The sequence below is a fragment of the Euwallacea fornicatus genome, chromosome 17 (assembly GCF_040115645.1).
Source record: "Euwallacea fornicatus isolate EFF26 chromosome 17, ASM4011564v1, whole genome shotgun sequence".
NCBI lineage: Eukaryota > Metazoa > Arthropoda > Insecta > Coleoptera > Curculionidae > Euwallacea > Euwallacea fornicatus.
In genome coordinates this window covers 417,592-432,254 of record NC_089557.1, presented here as the reverse complement: position 1 = coordinate 432,254, position 14,663 = coordinate 417,592, and the positions used below count along the sequence as shown (strand labels likewise).

The 14,663-nt window shown below is 46.3% G+C and overlaps 3 protein-coding genes across 12 annotated transcripts in view; 1 reads left to right on the top strand and 2 right to left on the bottom strand.

Annotated features, from left to right (window-relative positions):
• The first annotated feature begins 114 nt into the window (after nucleotides 1-114).
• On the top strand, nucleotides 115-4,365 carry hrg (hiiragi). 4 transcript variants are annotated; one of them, XM_066292283.1, is made up of 11 exons: nucleotides 120-335; nucleotides 477-881; nucleotides 1,046-1,168; nucleotides 1,220-1,475; nucleotides 1,575-1,786; nucleotides 1,840-2,137; nucleotides 2,189-2,448; nucleotides 2,840-3,019; nucleotides 3,144-3,251; nucleotides 3,312-3,390; nucleotides 3,470-4,365. In XM_066292283.1, the coding sequence occupies exons 2-10, from the start codon at nucleotides 546-548 to the stop codon at nucleotides 3,348-3,350; spliced, it is 1,812 nt and encodes a 603-aa protein (XP_066148380.1). In that variant the 5' UTR covers nucleotides 120-335; nucleotides 477-545; the 3' UTR covers nucleotides 3,351-3,390; nucleotides 3,470-4,365. The 4 variants fall into 4 exon arrangements, with proteins under 4 accessions (XP_066148381.1, XP_066148380.1, XP_066148379.1 ...); XM_066292284.1 differs by having other exon boundaries at nucleotides 115-335; nucleotides 533-881; nucleotides 3,312-4,365; XM_066292282.1 differs by having other exon boundaries at nucleotides 121-335; nucleotides 3,312-4,365.
• A 163-nt stretch (nucleotides 4,366-4,528) lies between these two features.
• On the bottom strand, nucleotides 4,529-8,915 carry LOC136344636 (adhesion G protein-coupled receptor B1-like). Its single transcript, XM_066292286.1, has 6 exons — nucleotides 8,630-8,915; nucleotides 8,090-8,577; nucleotides 7,839-8,033; nucleotides 7,551-7,784; nucleotides 6,932-7,126; nucleotides 4,529-6,859 (listed from the first exon to the last, which is right to left on the bottom strand). The coding sequence occupies exons 1-6, from the start codon at nucleotides 8,682-8,684 to the stop codon at nucleotides 6,608-6,610; spliced, it is 1,419 nt and encodes a 472-aa protein (XP_066148383.1). The 5' UTR covers nucleotides 8,685-8,915; the 3' UTR covers nucleotides 4,529-6,607.
• Nucleotides 8,916-9,257: 342 nt separating this feature from the next.
• The window catches only part of RyR (Ryanodine receptor), a 28,442-nt gene continuing 23,036 nt past the window's right edge, over nucleotides 9,258-14,663 (bottom strand). For 5 of the 7 annotated variants that reach the window (XM_066292190.1, XM_066292192.1, XM_066292196.1 and 2 more), the window contains 16 exons: nucleotides 14,495-14,633; nucleotides 13,963-14,284; nucleotides 13,797-13,886; nucleotides 13,449-13,707; nucleotides 13,028-13,390; nucleotides 12,441-12,959; nucleotides 12,242-12,381; nucleotides 11,937-12,186; nucleotides 11,718-11,864; nucleotides 11,371-11,617; nucleotides 10,963-11,321; nucleotides 10,747-10,908; nucleotides 10,186-10,525; nucleotides 9,977-10,133; nucleotides 9,751-9,916; nucleotides 9,258-9,704 (listed from right to left, as the gene is read on the bottom strand). In XM_066292190.1, the coding sequence (XP_066148287.1) occupies nucleotides 9,545-9,704; nucleotides 9,751-9,916; nucleotides 9,977-10,133; nucleotides 10,186-10,525; nucleotides 10,747-10,908; nucleotides 10,963-11,321; nucleotides 11,371-11,617; nucleotides 11,718-11,864; nucleotides 11,937-12,186; nucleotides 12,242-12,381; nucleotides 12,441-12,959; nucleotides 13,028-13,390; nucleotides 13,449-13,707; nucleotides 13,797-13,886; nucleotides 13,963-14,284; nucleotides 14,495-14,633 (3,820 nt within the window). In that variant the 3' untranslated portion in view covers nucleotides 9,258-9,544. Of the gene's footprint in view, nucleotides 9,705-9,750; nucleotides 9,917-9,976; nucleotides 10,134-10,185; nucleotides 10,526-10,746; nucleotides 10,909-10,962; nucleotides 11,322-11,370; nucleotides 11,618-11,717; nucleotides 11,865-11,936; nucleotides 12,187-12,241; nucleotides 12,382-12,440; nucleotides 12,960-13,027; nucleotides 13,391-13,448; nucleotides 13,708-13,796; nucleotides 13,887-13,962; nucleotides 14,285-14,407; nucleotides 14,429-14,494; nucleotides 14,634-14,663 lie in introns of all 7 variants that reach the window. The other 2 variants (XM_066292193.1, XM_066292195.1) reach the window with 1 other exon arrangement.

The window sequence follows — 14,663 nt, the reverse complement described above, 5'->3', positions numbered from 1 at the left end:
GCTATTTTCGCAATACTGAGGAATGAACATTGTCGTTAGTATTTGATCTTTGATTCCTGCAAGAATTGTTTTAAAGTGTTACTTCAATGACAGAACTACTCCGAAGCTTTCGGTAAGTGAACACCTGCTCTGTTTGCTCCGTTCAACTGACGCAGTTTGTAAATTGTTGCCGCTACTGACGTCAATGGAAAAACGTCAAAATGGCCGAATGTTCTTCATAATTATAGTTTCCAAATTCTTTTCGTTTCCTTCCTTCCCTGTTAATTTTAACATGTTACTTACGGTACTTGCGGGTAGATAAGAAGTTAAGGCACGTGTTGCTCAATTTAAAGACGGTGAGTACCATTTCCCCTCAGCACGCTCTTGGGTAACCCCAACGCATGGACGTGTTTTTGTTTTGCTTTTTCCCCTGACATATTTCTAAAAAACCCCATTACGTTTACTCACTAAATTCTCCTTTTCTGCGTCCATTTCAGCATGTTGTAGGTTTATAATCGTGTTTGTATCCAACGGTCAACAGGGAAGTTTTAAGGTGGTCCTGCACAATGTGGCCCTCAAGTAACAATACAAATATTTCCTTCAACAACAAGGAAAATAAAAGCGATGAAAGCTCAGTCACGTTGGGAATGACCTCAGCCATATCGGCAGCTCCCCCAAAGCAGGTAGATTTGATCAGAACCACAGAGCTAGAAGGAACATTGAGCGCTTTCGATGTTTTTGAAAGCAAGCAGGATCTGAACCACAGAATGTTGGTATTGGGGAAGTTGTGTTCTTTGGTGAAAAGATGGATTAAAGACTTGTCAATTAAGTGCAATATGCCTGAAAGTGTGGCTGAGAATGTGGGGGGAAAAATTTACACTTTTGGGAGTTATAGACTAGGGGTAAGTTAGATTAGAATATAGTTGATACATATATAGGGTGATCGGTGGTAACTGTTCATATTATTTTCACAGAACAATTAGTTTTTAGTGTGGTTTTTGGGTTCTAACGTTTTGAAAGTACAAATTTCAAAGGTCAAATATCCATAAGGAAAACATTTTTTTAGGTGCACAGTAAAGGTGCTGATATAGACGCTCTATGTGTGGCACCCAAACATGTGTCGAGAAATGAATTTTTTAATTCTTTTTATGAATTGCTAAAAGAACAGTCAGAAGTAACTGAATTAAGGGTAGGTAGTTGTCTCATCCTTAGCAATCCTCACATTATACACGATTTGTAGGCTGTAGAAGAGGCTTTTGTTCCAGTAATAAAAATGAACTTTGATGGCATAGAAATAGATATGTTATTTGCCAAGTTATTACAAAAGGAAATTCCAGAGAGTATGGATCTTCGGGATGACAACTTGTTAAAAAATCTCGACCAGAAGTGTGTGCGTAGTTTGAATGGATGCAGGGTTACAGATGAAATGCTGAGATTAGTCCCAAATGTGGACACTTTTAGGTTAACTCTGAGAGCTATAAAACTGTGGGCAAAAAGTATGCATTTGAATTCATTTAATACTTTCCATATTATTGATAAGAAATTGAAATTAGAAAATATACAGAGTGTTCCATTTAAAAATAAAATATTTTTAGGGCACGGGATATATAGTAACGTTCTAGGATACTTAGGAGGGGTATCCTGGGCCATGCTCGTAGCCAGAACATGTCAGTTGTACCCCAATGCAGCTCCCGCCACTTTGGTTCATAAATTTTTCTTAATATTTTCAAGGTGGCAGTGGCCACAGCCGGTCCTGCTTAAACAGCCTGTTAACGTTAGTTTAGGGTTTACAACATGGGATCCAAGGGTAATTCCTTTATTTGCACACTAATTGAGTTATTGATATTCTTCTTGCAATAGGTTAACGTCACCGATCGCTACCATTTGATGCCCATTATAACACCGGCGTACCCCCAACAAAATTCCACTTTTAATGTTTCACACTCCACCAGAACCATCATGATGGAAGAAATAAAGCTGGGACTTGAAATCACCGACGAAATTATGTTGGGTAAAGCTCCCTGGAAAAAGCTATTTGAGCCGCCTTTGTTTTTCACCAAATACCGCCATTTTATCATTTTGATTGTAAGTTCAGCTAATGCAAAGGAACATTTGGAATGGACGGGACTGGTTGAAAGTAAACTAAGGTTTTTGATTGGTTAGTATTTAGATTTAAGTTATAAGACATCAATATATGATAAATTTCAAGTGACGTTGGAAAGAAACGAGTCGATAGTCCTAGCGCACATCAATCCTGAAAACTATGCGATGCCCGAGATGCACAAAGACCCAAAGTCGCAGTGTTGCATGTGGTTTATAGGGCTGGAATTTAAGAAGATGGAAGGTCTTAACGTGGACCTAACACACGACATTCAACAGTTTACGGAAAACGTGAACAAGCACGCTATAAATATACAAATGTACAAGGAGACTATGCGATTGGAGGCGCGTCACGTTAAAAGAAAACAGGTAATAGTGATTAACTGAGTAAAAGCTTTATTTTCAGCAAGAAATAGAGTAAGTTATATCTATTAGAGTTATTAAAATGGCAGCTAAAAAGGAAGCGGTTTGGCTTGGCCATATTTCCATATTAGAAATGACGGCGCTATTAGCGACTTGAATTTACACGTATTTACGCGGTGTACACATACAGGGTGATACAAATTTCCGGGAATGTATGGAGATTCTCTAGACCATACAAGATCGTTTAAAATAAAACAAACGTGCACGTTAATGCTCACTTCTAAACATTTGTTACCTTCGAGTAAATTCTCACTATATTCTTCCGGTTTGTGATGTACCTCGATTCTTTAAATGCGCGCAATGGGATGTAATTTAGAGATTCTCCGTAAATTTTCAGCTGTCGCAATATTTGCCTCCGGGAGTGATAAAACGTGAACGTAAATCGAGCATTAGCTGCCCCAAAAACGGCGTTCCGACGACGCCGGAAGTGAAGAAGAGGCCCTCTACTGATCCCACAGATGGCGAGTCGTCTTCCAAGAAACTGAGGCGTGCGAGCAACGAATTAAATTCGACGAGTGTAAGTAGGGAGAGAATTTCATCGAAATTAAGCACTGGCCTCATTTCCTTGATTCAGTAGTATTGATTGCGTTACGATGGGTGTTTTTTATTTTCTTAAAACTTTTCGCCTGCCAAATTTCCAGTTCGACGATAGTTCAAATACGTCTCTGGCCACCAACGATGATTCTTGCAACAGCTTCGAAACTGCCTCGTCGACGATGACGAGTCCGGTCAAATTACCCTCAATGCAGGTTAATTATTCACGTAAAACCATTTTCCGCCTTCTAAATTTATTTATATGTACATATTAGGATTCCACTGGAAGCGCGTCGGAAACACTTTGCACATGAAACAGGCCTCCGGGCACCTGAGGCTTAAATAGGAATTTAGGTAGCGTTGACTTAGTATTTTTCGTATTTTAACGCTGCGCGGGGGGACGGCGTCGTAAGCACAGTTCAGGTTCTTCCAGGTTTATACTGGGGGATCCCTTCGAACACCTGGAGCAGGCGCCAATCGTCGGAAATGTAAGTAAGCCGGGACTTAATTTTAAGGGCAAGCGGAGCCGTTTTGTTTCATTTTAGGCATTAAAAGGTCGTTCGATGTTCGTGTCACTTCGAGCTCGATCCCGTACTGCGGGTGTCGAGCCTTAGTTTCTATTAAAAAGATCTAGTTCGTATGTCTATCTCGATTTATTATTTTTTCTACGTTAGTCTTTATCTTAATATAAAGGGAAGTAGTTGCTCGCTAAGTTTCGACTTCTACCGTCACATTGAAGACGAATTTTAAACAGTACGTTGCCGACCTTAAGTAGAAGATCAATTTTCGGCGAGAGACAGTTTAAGTTAAGTGTGCACGGCGAATGTGGAGCAAGCTGCGAACCTCACGCAGGGGCTCTCTGTCGGCGGACACCTACGTGAGTTTGTCCCAGTCGACCTGTCTGAAAACGTGCTATTTTCTTCTCTAAATAAGCTCATTCCGTATTTCGACTGACTTCGGCTCACATTTTTGTTAAACTGTCCTCACGCCCTAGCGAATATTTCATCACTTACCAGCTGCTGTTTAAAATTCCTTTCGATAGGTAGGTACTTACACTCTGTGCGTGCGTTAGGGTAGTTATTTCCATAATAAAAGATGAAAGAGTATTTTATCGTGAGGACTAATTAATTAGAGAGCGCATGCGGGAACGAAATTAGCGTGGGGGGGACGAGAGTGTGAGGTTTTATTTCATGGGGCAACACGTTCACTGGCCCTCGTGGGGAGAGCTGCTAAATTCGTCCCCGCAATTTTTTATATAGCTGTATTTGGTGTCACCGGTAAATCCTGTATCTTACTGAAAATAAATAAATATTTTTCCCTAAAGAGCAACCCTGTTTTTGTTGTTTTTTTTTGTTACTCGCCACTGCGGGATCGGATCCCGAGGTCGGCCCGGTGAGACATCGATCGATGGCGGCGAAGGCCCATCGCTCGGTTCGCCCTTGAAGCTCTTCTGAACGTGCGATAAGGCCGGAGTCGTTTCAAGAAAAAAAACTTGTTATTTTCTGGTTTTTATATTGTGTAGTTTTTAGTATCTTAAAAATCATTGAACAATTGACTCTACTATACAAACGGGATGAATTCCCGTACCTTCAAACTTTCCCTATTTGTAATACTGATGTAGGCCGATGTCTTATTCTCGTATAACGATAAAAGTATTTACAAGACTTTATTAACAATATTAATTAACCTTCATACATCATATTTAAATACATAACAGTTTTCTAGTATGTGAGCTAATACTAGAAAATAACCATACTTTAGCTCGACGCCGTTTGTTACTGCTATGTGAGAGAATTTAAGAATTATGGTTCTAGACTACCATGCCCATCTCGTTTGCGCGCCAATTGCTGATGGGCGTTGGAACGGAAAATGTCGAAGGAACGTGGGAACATCTGTTGATAGCTACACTCGAAAGAGCGTTCGTAGAGCCAAGAAAGTTGCGTAAATTGTAATTTTCAATTGTTTTTCTTCAAACTTTTCACAATGAAAATTCGAGTCTAAACGCAGTCTAGGTGTTCGAGCAACTTTCCAAAATTCCATTCCTAGAGGGCTTTCCAGATCTTTGAAGAAAAACTCAATTTTGGAAACTCTTTGTTTGCGGTGGAGATTTTCCAATGCGATTTTAAAAATCTCGTGGAGGGAGTTTTTCCACGCATATCCGGAAAATTTGACAGAAGTCCGTCCACAAATAAGAGACGGACTTCTGTCAAATTTTCCGGATATGCGTGGAAAAACTCCCTCCACGAGATTTTTAAAATCGCATTGGAAAATCTCCACCGCAAACAAAGAGTTTCCAAAATTGAGTTTTTTTGAGACCTGAAAAACACCCTAAAAATTAAATTTTCAAAAATTTGCTCGAACACACAAACCGAGTTCGGGTTTGGATTTTCGTTTGTGCAAAATTTGAACGAAATCGGTTGAAAATTACTATTCGCACAATTTTTACCAGCTCCACGAGTACTTTTTCCAGCGACTGCATGTAGACAGCCGTACGATAATGAACGCTTTATAGAACGCTGATTATCGACGGGCACACTATCCGGGGTGTTTCGCAACGTGTCGAAGATTTAGCGGATGAACCCGTGGGCGATTTTTAGAAACGAAATTCACACGGACACGAGTCAGTTTTCGTTTCCTGCGAGAAACACAGGGTGGTGGCGAATTATTACCAGTTTAATTCGCGTCTAATAAATCCGCTCAGTCGTCGAATATTTTCTTTCAACGCCTGAAATGGGCGCAGAGAGGGATCTCCCAAAGGGAAAAAACATGTTTTCCATTTCACCAGTGTCGTCTCCGGTGATGCGACGCTCGCCATTTTAAATGAAAAATGCACGCCGCTGTTTTTTTTTTTTTTATAAAAATGATTTTCCGAGCGTCAAGCGCTTCTGTGCTGGAAAGGTCTTTTGAGAATTTCTCCCGGTAGCGTCCGTTTCCCCAGGGGAAAACAAATCGCACGAATCGTTCGTTTAACGCAGAGTTCCTCGACTTTTCCCCGAGATCGGTTGACGTCATGAAAAACACTCAACAGACATTCCTCACGCAGGAGCGGAGCATTCGCAAAAAAGGTTTTTACTTAAGAAACCAGGAGCGTATCGCACCTTCCCTTTGAAACGTTCAGGGTCTCGCGGAGGAGGGCGCCACTGGCAAAACGTAAAACATCGTTTTGCCCGCAAAACGGGGCCCCTACGTCCGTTTTACCTCACGTTTACGACGTCGCGAGCAACTTCTCGTGAAATCATTCGCCTGCTGAATTTTCGACGCGCCGTTACGAAACGCCCTGTATAACATTTACCTTTAGGTGTTCGAATTTGGCGTTCCAACGCGAATAATTGGGAAGTCGAGTGATTTCAAAAGGTTTTCAATGCTCGCAAAATATATATACACAAAGCTCGAGTGGTGCTTGGAGAATTGACTGGTACCTACGGTGGTTCCTATACCGAATGATTTAACATTAATTAATTAATTAATTAATTAATTAATCTCTTGAATTAACTAGCATATTCATTTAATTATTGTTCGTAGTTTAACGCCCGAAGGGAGGGTAGCTGGTCCCCTCTATTCGGTTGCGCATCTAAGTACTAATTGTTGATATATAATCGATGGTGCCCTCCTTCACTTCCGCCAATGTGCAGAACTCTTTCAGTTCCGTAGCCGTGTCCGATTTGAGCAACGGGACGTTGTCCGAAGAGGCGATGCTGACCACTTCAGTGGCCGAGCAGGAGGGGAACTCCTGCTCCTCGAGTTTGTCCCTCTCCGATATCTCCTCCACGGCGTAGTCGATCATTGGAAGGAGCGTCTTACGCTTGTAGAACATAAACCAGTTCTGTTTGATTGGAGACGAACATCGGGGGTCGATTTAATTAATAGATTAATTAATAAATTAATTCACTATTACCAACAGCATCGAGGTGGTGCTCTGCAGGTAAGGCAACTCGGTGCTCTCGTGGCTCGCGTCCAGGGCCACGGGAGTTATGAACCAGTTTAGGACGAACATCAGCTGCATGACGCAAATGGATTTCAGACAGTTTCTCGTGGCTTTCAGGCTGGACAGCTCGTCGTCCACGTAGCTCAGGCTCTCGTCTTTGCGTTCCTGCGGAAAACAATCCAGCTTTGTCACGTCCATCTGTGCGTCGTCAAGAAATTGTGCGAGTAAAATCGAGCCGCGCGCCACTGATCCGGCCAATGTCAAATTTTGGGCCGAATCATAAAATTTTCCCTTCGCGAAGGCAGTGCCGTCCTTGATAATTTTATTCGCACAATTCGTTAGCAAAATACAGGGTGTAGCAGTGAAAACGTGGCGCCCGGCTTAATTGCAACTGCGGTCAAGACATCAGAAATGCCCGCGACACGTCAGTGCGCGGTCAAGATCGCCTCACTTCGGTCTCCAGACGCGTGAAGCCGCGTTGATGGTAGATCTGCACTATGCAGATCTGAACGAGGGCCGGCGAAGTGAAAGCGGCCGTCCAGGATTTGGGGGCACTCTTAACTGGCCACATATCAACCTCATGCCTGACCTTAAGACTTTCCAGTTCCTTGCTGAGCCCCTGGAACGACTCGCTTCGGTAGTGGTGGTCAAGCTTGGCCACCTCCAGATTCTCGATTTTGATCATGGCGCTGATCGCGTAGACGGTGGTCAGTATCAGCAACACGCAGATGGGTATCATGAAATTGAGGATCATCCCTCTGTGCATGGACTTGAAGCAAAATTTCTTAGTTTCGAAGCTCTTAGGCACGGAGTAATAAGTGGTCTGAAATTCAGTACCTATTTAAGACAAGCGGCCCGGCAGAAGTGTCCTCAGTACCAAGGTAATCAAGGGCGGCATCAGGTGTGTGGCGAAAGTGTACCAGTTCACGTTGGTGAATATTACCGCCACCCATGTGCGGCTGAACTTCTTGTAGATGTAGAGGCAGTAGAGGAAGATCCATATCGCGGTGTGGTGATGGAATATGTTGATTAGAATGGCGATCAACAGGCAGTTTTCCCCGTTCTTGGTGGCCTGAAAAGCGACCAACCGACCACATTCCGTTATCACCCGCGTGAAAACTAACTCACGTAGACGCCCAACATGAAGATCAGGTTGGACAGGAACATGCTGAAGAATATGTGCACCACGATCAGCATCATGCTGACTCTGCTCCCTTTGTAGTATTTCTTGAGCAAAACGCAGAACAGCGTCAAAAGCTGAGCGGCACAGCTCATCACCGACCCAATGATGATGATTCCACTGCCGTAGCTCTTGGGGGTCTTTCCGCTGCCCCCGTAGTATACATACATGATATTGTCGATGCAGTTGTGATCTTTTAAGTCCGGATCCGCCAGGGTGTCGTCTGGGAGTTCGACGTTGGGCAGTACGTCTACCGCGTAAGTCTTGGCCTCCATATCGTCCGGATTTGGCACCAGTATCAAGGAATCGGTTTTGATTGCGGCATTGTCCTTCGAGTTATTGTTCAAATCGTAATCATATCCCAGCGGGTAATAGTCGTCTTCGGGGGGCGGTTTAATTGTCGATGGAAACGACGAGTTTTTGCTTAAAGCGTTGACTGAAAACACCATTTACTTATACACAACCGACGCAGATACCCCAATTCTCACCTAACAAATAAGCGTTAGAGTAAGCGCATAATAAACCGATGAGCACTATCATCATTCGCACGGAAACTAAGCAATATCACATTGAAGAAGCTGGATCGGCCTCCATGGTGCATGGACCATCTCGCCAAACATTCGAGTCTCCCAACGAAGTTCCGGCTCTATCGGCTCTATTTGCGAGGGACGAAGACTTTGCTGGGCGCCTTCGCAGCGCGAGCGCCTCAGCCGAATCGATAGAGCTAAACGGGCGACCAGATCTCAGGAACGCCGAGATGGAAATCATGGAGGGACATTTTTCTATTTAAGGGTGGGGGGAGGAGGAGGAGGGGGTGGGGGACGTGTTTTTTTGTTTAATTTTTCGCGGGAGGTTTCTGCCCCTGGCAGGTTGAATTATTGCCGGTTTGTTGTTGATGGGGCAGGGAAGCGGTATGATCTGCAGAGGTGAAAGGTAATAAATCGCCCCGGTCGTTTTGGCGGGCCGCAGCGGCGATCGGCCCCGATTGGTTTCGTCGTTGCCCCGCGGGGACTTTCGTTTTCTGGCGGAGGTCCTGCCTCTGTTTTCGCGCGCGCCTTTGGGGCCCCTCGCAGCGGCGGGGAGGTCTGCTTCGACCGATAAATAAAACCTCAAAGATCGATAAAATATGAATATATTTTGAAAACGTGTCGCTTTTAGATCACCGAAAATTCACTACTTAAATCTACGTAAACTCCTAAAATTGACGGACGTTTTACATCGTGCGCTAACGCCACCCATTAGCACCACAGTAAGGCGATATCGATGGATTTGTACAAGTTATCTGAACTTAAGAACCATAGCGAAGAAGCGTCCCGGGACAATGCGCGAAAACGTTAATATAAAACGTTCTTAACAGCCTTTTTTAAAACATCTGTTGAGCAAGAATAAATAGTAAAAGGTCCTTAACCGCCCCCGCCGCCGATCTCATCCTCGTACTGCTTGCGGAAGCAATCGCCCATGGGGAAGAAGTCCCAACACCTCTGCTGGTACATGTTCCACACGTACGTCTCTTGACCGGTGTATTCGGTGTCCGGCTTGTTGATCAGGTGCATGAGGAAGAACCTGCAACAGAGGTTCAGACGTCGCCGATTGCGGTTATTTCCCTCACATGTAATTGGCCAAATTGTGCTCCTGCTGCACGTGCGTGTCGAAACCGTGCGGCACCTTTTCCAGGTAGCCCTTGTCCAGGCCGCAGATGAAGCAGTTGGAGTCCATGTCCTCGATGACCTTCTCTAATTGATCGCGGAGCTCGCCGAACGCGTCGATGATCAAACCTACAGATCAATTGTCGAGGCGATAAATACGAGTTTCCTCGATGTTCGGACGAATTTCACCTTGAATGATTGCCAGGAGGATAACGATGACGAAGAAGAAAAATGTGATGTCGAACATGATGCGGTAAGCCTCGTAGTCGTCTCCGTCGGGGGGCTCAATCTCGTCTCCGATGCCTCCGCCGGCGCGCACTCCTTTGTACAGGTGGAACACGAAACACTGCAAATTAAATCATCAATCGACGCCGGGTTAATCGCTACGTGTGACTCACCGTGAGCATGTCGTGACACTTTCTGTCCACCTCTTCGTCCTCCTCCGACACGTAGAATTTCCTAAAGAAGTTGAACGCGATCACCGTGTAAATGTAGACGATGATGGTGAGTAGCATCACGGTCAAAACCAGCTGCTTTCCGTTGTGAGTCACGGACTGCAGGATCGTCCTCAGGGTCTTGAAGCCGACGGCCACGTCCAGTAGGTGAGCGGCGAAGAAGAAGTTGTTGAAGTTGCCCAGAATGGAAAAGACGAAGTACCACAGCGAATAGAGGAAGGAGTTGTCCGTGAAGGTGACTCCGGATTTCCATATTTGATAGCGCCAGTCGATGTTGATTATGCTTCGAATTGGCGAGATAATTCAATTGAGTATGAGTTCTCTATAGCGGCTCGTGCCTGAGCAGGAGGATGAAATCGTACGCCATTCTCGGTCGGTCTCAGAGGGTAAAATTCACCCTTTCCTAAGGGGCGAACTGAGAATGAGGTGCGATCCCATCCCCGTTTGTCTGGGAGACGTTACTCCCATGGGAAACGAAATGAGAACGGTTGCGAGTCAACTTACTACCAAACGATGCTCTTGTGGCCTTCGTCCGTCTCCTGCTGTTGAAACGAGGTTTTCTCCATACCCAACAGATTACTGATCGAGTCGAAATCGTACGTTTCGCTGTATTTCTGCCGCACCTTCTTCTTCACGAACTTGTCCCAGTAATTCACCGGGAAAGACCTGCAAAACATCCATGAGACTTTGAATCGTGAGCGCAACTTGAGGAAAATATACTTTGCGGAAATAACCAGCTTGTCCCAATGAGACTTCAGGTCGTCGTCTTCGGGCTGCTCTGCGATGAACAACCCCTCAAACTCGAGTCTCCGAGCAATTTCCTTCTCTCTCTTGAATATGGCCAGCGGCACCTTCAAGTGGTAATACGCGATCAACATTGCCAACGACACCATGGAGTGCAGGAGTGCGGCCAGTCTCATGACGTGCGCCATGTAGTAGAAGTCCTCGTCCACTATCACCAACTCCGGAAGATCTTCGTCCTCGTCTTCCTCCGAGCCCGAGCCACTGCCACTGGCCGAACCGTCGATTATATCTGGTTCTGCGCCACTGCCTTCGGCGTCCCCGCCCAGAGTCGTCACCTATATCTCCAAGTAACCTTCAAGTTTCCCGATCTTTCCTAACACGTACCTTGTAGAAGAGGAGCATGAAGTTGATGCAGAAGGCCAACACCAAGGCTACGTATTTCAAGTTGTAGAAGTTTCTTGCCAAAAACGAGACCGCACGGTGGGTGTAGCCGCTGAAATTGATCTGCCTCATGACGGAGGACTCAGTGCCGGCCTTCGCTTTCGTTTCGGACTCGATGGCCTGCATGGCCGCCTGCTGGGCGGCTTGGGCCTCCACCTTTTCCTGGGCTGCCAGTTTGGCCTGCTCACCTCTGACGTAAACAAAGCAATCAGTGGGAAAGCGATATGGCAACTATGAATTTTGCGTGATGACTGGGATTTTTTGCAAAAACGAGTGGTTTTCTCACTCACCCCAAGAGATCAGACAAAGACAGCGGCTGCTCGGACATCTCGACATCTCCCAGCTCGCCTCCCTCTTCAGTGGCTATGACCCCTTCGCCCTCTGCCGACGACGAGGCTTGCGCGCCTGCCGCCAATTCATGGCCGCTCGCCTTATGACTGTATAAATAAATTTAAAAAATAGCCCAATTGACCCTTAAACCCTTTTCCGGGGCAATCTCGTCTACTCACTGCCCTGCGCCTTCGCCCCTCGAAGCGTCCACCAGAGCCGGTGCCAGTTGACCGCCCGGATCTTCTGCGGGCGGCAGCGGCGGCAGCACCCTCAGGTGACTCGTTTTCTCCTCTTCTTTGATTTCCACCGAGGGCTCCTCGACGACCGGGCCGCGCATGAGCGACATCAGAATGCCCAGGAGGTACTGGATGACCACGGCCACCCCGAAGCCCGAGTAGTAGAATGTGTAGAAGATTAACTTAAAGAAGCCTTCAAGTGAGGTCAGTACCGAGAGTATCATTAGATCTCCTATGAATAAAATCACCTATGAATAGCTCTGGAATGGACATTTGCTGCATTTCGTTGAGTTTGTGCTTAATTTTCGAAGGACTGAGCGCCGATAATCCGTAATAGATCCCGTCTTTGATCGCCTGGTAGGAGCGGCGAATTGGGTCTCTTGCACCCCTAAACGTGACAACGCATATACAGGGTGTTTTGCTTTGAGTGCGTTAAGTCCGACTCACTTCTGTTCGTCCTCGTCCGTCAGGTAATTGTAAGTGGTGGCCCTGGTGGGGCCTCCGCCTCCGGACTCCTCCACCGCCATCAACCCGCTGGCGTGTTGCATTTCAAAAATGGCGTCCTCGCAAAAGTTAATGAACGCCTCCAGCTTCTCTTTGTCTCCTCCTTCGGTGACGATGGAGTAGAAGAAGGCCCTCTTCGATTCCTTGATTTGGGGCTTCTCCCACTGCTCGATGTTGGACTCTTTGATTTCGAAGTAGACGCGCTCGATGCGTTTACTGCCCCCCAATATTTCGATACGTCCCAAGAAGGGCTCGAAATAATTCAGAACGGAGCCAGCAGTTTCCAAGAACCTGGCTAATCGAGGCTCGTTGGGCATGTGCTCGGACAGGTTGGTCAGCAACACGGCTAAGTTAAAACCGATCTCCTTCGCTGGCTCGTGGAATCGATCTATAAATCCCACGTAGTCGATTTTACCATCGTGATTGATCTCGCAGCAGGCCAGCAAAAACTCGATTTCCTCCCTGAAATTTCCATTAAAAAAAAAAGGAAGGAAAGGAAGAAAACCACCCCGAAGGTGAAACCTCCTTACGGCGTGTAACTCTTCTGCTGCTCCATCTTCTCCTTGAAGTCTTTGGGGTACACCCAGCCGTCGCTGTTAATGTCGATCTCTAGAAAACTGGCGGAGGAAGTCAGATCTTTCAATTTCAGGAACATGTCGAAGTACTTGAGGATCAGCTCGACGTTCGAGGCGCTTTCCACCAGAGTGTCCACCATCTGTTTGCCGATCGTTCCGTTGACCACATTACCCTCCAGCATGGACAGCATCATGGTGATCATGTCCTTTTGCAAATTGAGCAGTTCTTTGAGCAAGTCCACCTGGCTGGAGTGCTTGGACAGTTTGTCTTGCATGTGCGAAAACAGGAACAGGAAACCGCCCACAGCGTCCCACAATCTTCGTGAAACGAAATCAAATTCTGGATATCCTGATGAGCGACCTATCGAGCACTCACCGGGAATGAGCCAGAGCCTGTTGGTTCAAGGTGCAGGGGCCTTGGATCACTTCAGTGAGGGTGTTGAACACCTGACTGGCCACTCCGATGGCCTTGAAGAAGTTGGCTTTGCCGGCAGGGTCAATCAGCTCCTTGCTGGAGTAGTGCCAGTAAAAGTCCATGATGGACTCTTGAAGACGTAGCAAATAATCGACGGTGCAAATGACCACGTTGACGGTGGTGGTGTTGCCGGCCTGCGTGCGCAGGTAGTTTTGCCATTCTAAAGGAGGTGAAAGATTAAAATGAGCGTGTTGGTTCGAGTGCGTTTCTCCAGTCGCTTTATTTGTGGCAAATAGAGGGTGAACGAACCTAAATTGTGACCCTCGCAGGTCAACTGGATGAACCTGAACAGTGCGCAAGTAAATTCTGCGTCGTGCATGTTTTTCTCACCGGCAGCACCTGAAATTGACCAGAGCACCTGAGTAACCGAAGAAAGTGTCCTCCCAACAGCCGCGAAGTTGTCAACGGGACTTACCCTCGGAACCCACGCCCAACCCCTCGGCCTTGGTGTTCCGTTCGAACGCGTCCAAATCCAACACTCCGCAGCTGTTCATGAGCCCCGCGATGCTGGTGAAGAAGCCCACATCTTTCTTGTCCTTGAGATGGTTCAACATACCCATCTGTATGTCGAAGTTGCCCCCCCGCAAAACAGAGATCCCCAACTCCAACGTTTTCATCACCATTTCCGAGGGAACTCCTTTGCATGCCGATATGTGGAGCAGGACCATTTCGGCCACTCCTCTGTTGGCCAATCTGGCCTGGTTGAAGAGCAGCTTCTGCTTCTCCATCTCTTGTTCCTAGCAGGGAAAAATGCGGTTTTCGGGTTAGTCGACTTCTCCTGAGGGTGCTTAATCACCCTTTGAAAGTGAAATTGTAAGACCTCAAACACCCCGTATGGAATTGACGGGGAAGTTATTTACCTTGAGTCTACGCAACGTTCGCTTTTTGCATTAAGAGATAAACTTTTATTGCTTTAAACAGCATCGAGGTACCGAGATCAAACTTACGTGAATGGAAGAGCCACCTTCTTCGCCTTCGCCCCCCTCTTCTCCTCCCTCGTCGCCCTCCTCCTCCTCTTCTCCGCAGGATTTGGCGATAATTTCCGCGTAGCTCATGTACAACGGATCTTCCTGAAGGGCCCCCGACCTGCGTTTTTCAAAACTCTAGCTAACCCCA

Excerpts from the sequence above, each read along its gene's own strand:
- hrg (XM_066292284.1), top strand. The coding sequence starts at position 546 with ATGTGGCCCTCAAGTAACAATACAAATATTTCCTTCAACAACAAGGAA. Across the intron at positions 1,169-1,219 it reads CAGAAGTAACTGAATTAAGG|GCTGTAGAAGAGGCTTTTGT; the intron begins GTAGGTAGTTGT and ends CACGATTTGTAG. Across the intron at positions 3,252-3,311 it reads TCAAATTACCCTCAATGCAG|GATTCCACTGGAAGCGCGTC; the intron begins GTTAATTATTCA and ends TGTACATATTAG.
- LOC136344636 (XM_066292286.1), bottom strand. The coding sequence starts at position 8,684 with ATGATGATAGTGCTCATCGGTTTATTATGCGCTTACTCTAACGCTTAT. Across the intron at positions 7,785-7,838 it reads TGCCGCCCTTGATTACCTTG|ACCACTTATTACTCCGTGCC; the intron begins GTACTGAGGACA and ends ACTGAATTTCAG. Across the intron at positions 7,127-7,550 it reads AGGAACTGGAAAGTCTTAAG|GAACGCAAAGACGAGAGCCT; the intron begins GTCAGGCATGAG and ends TGTTTTCCGCAG.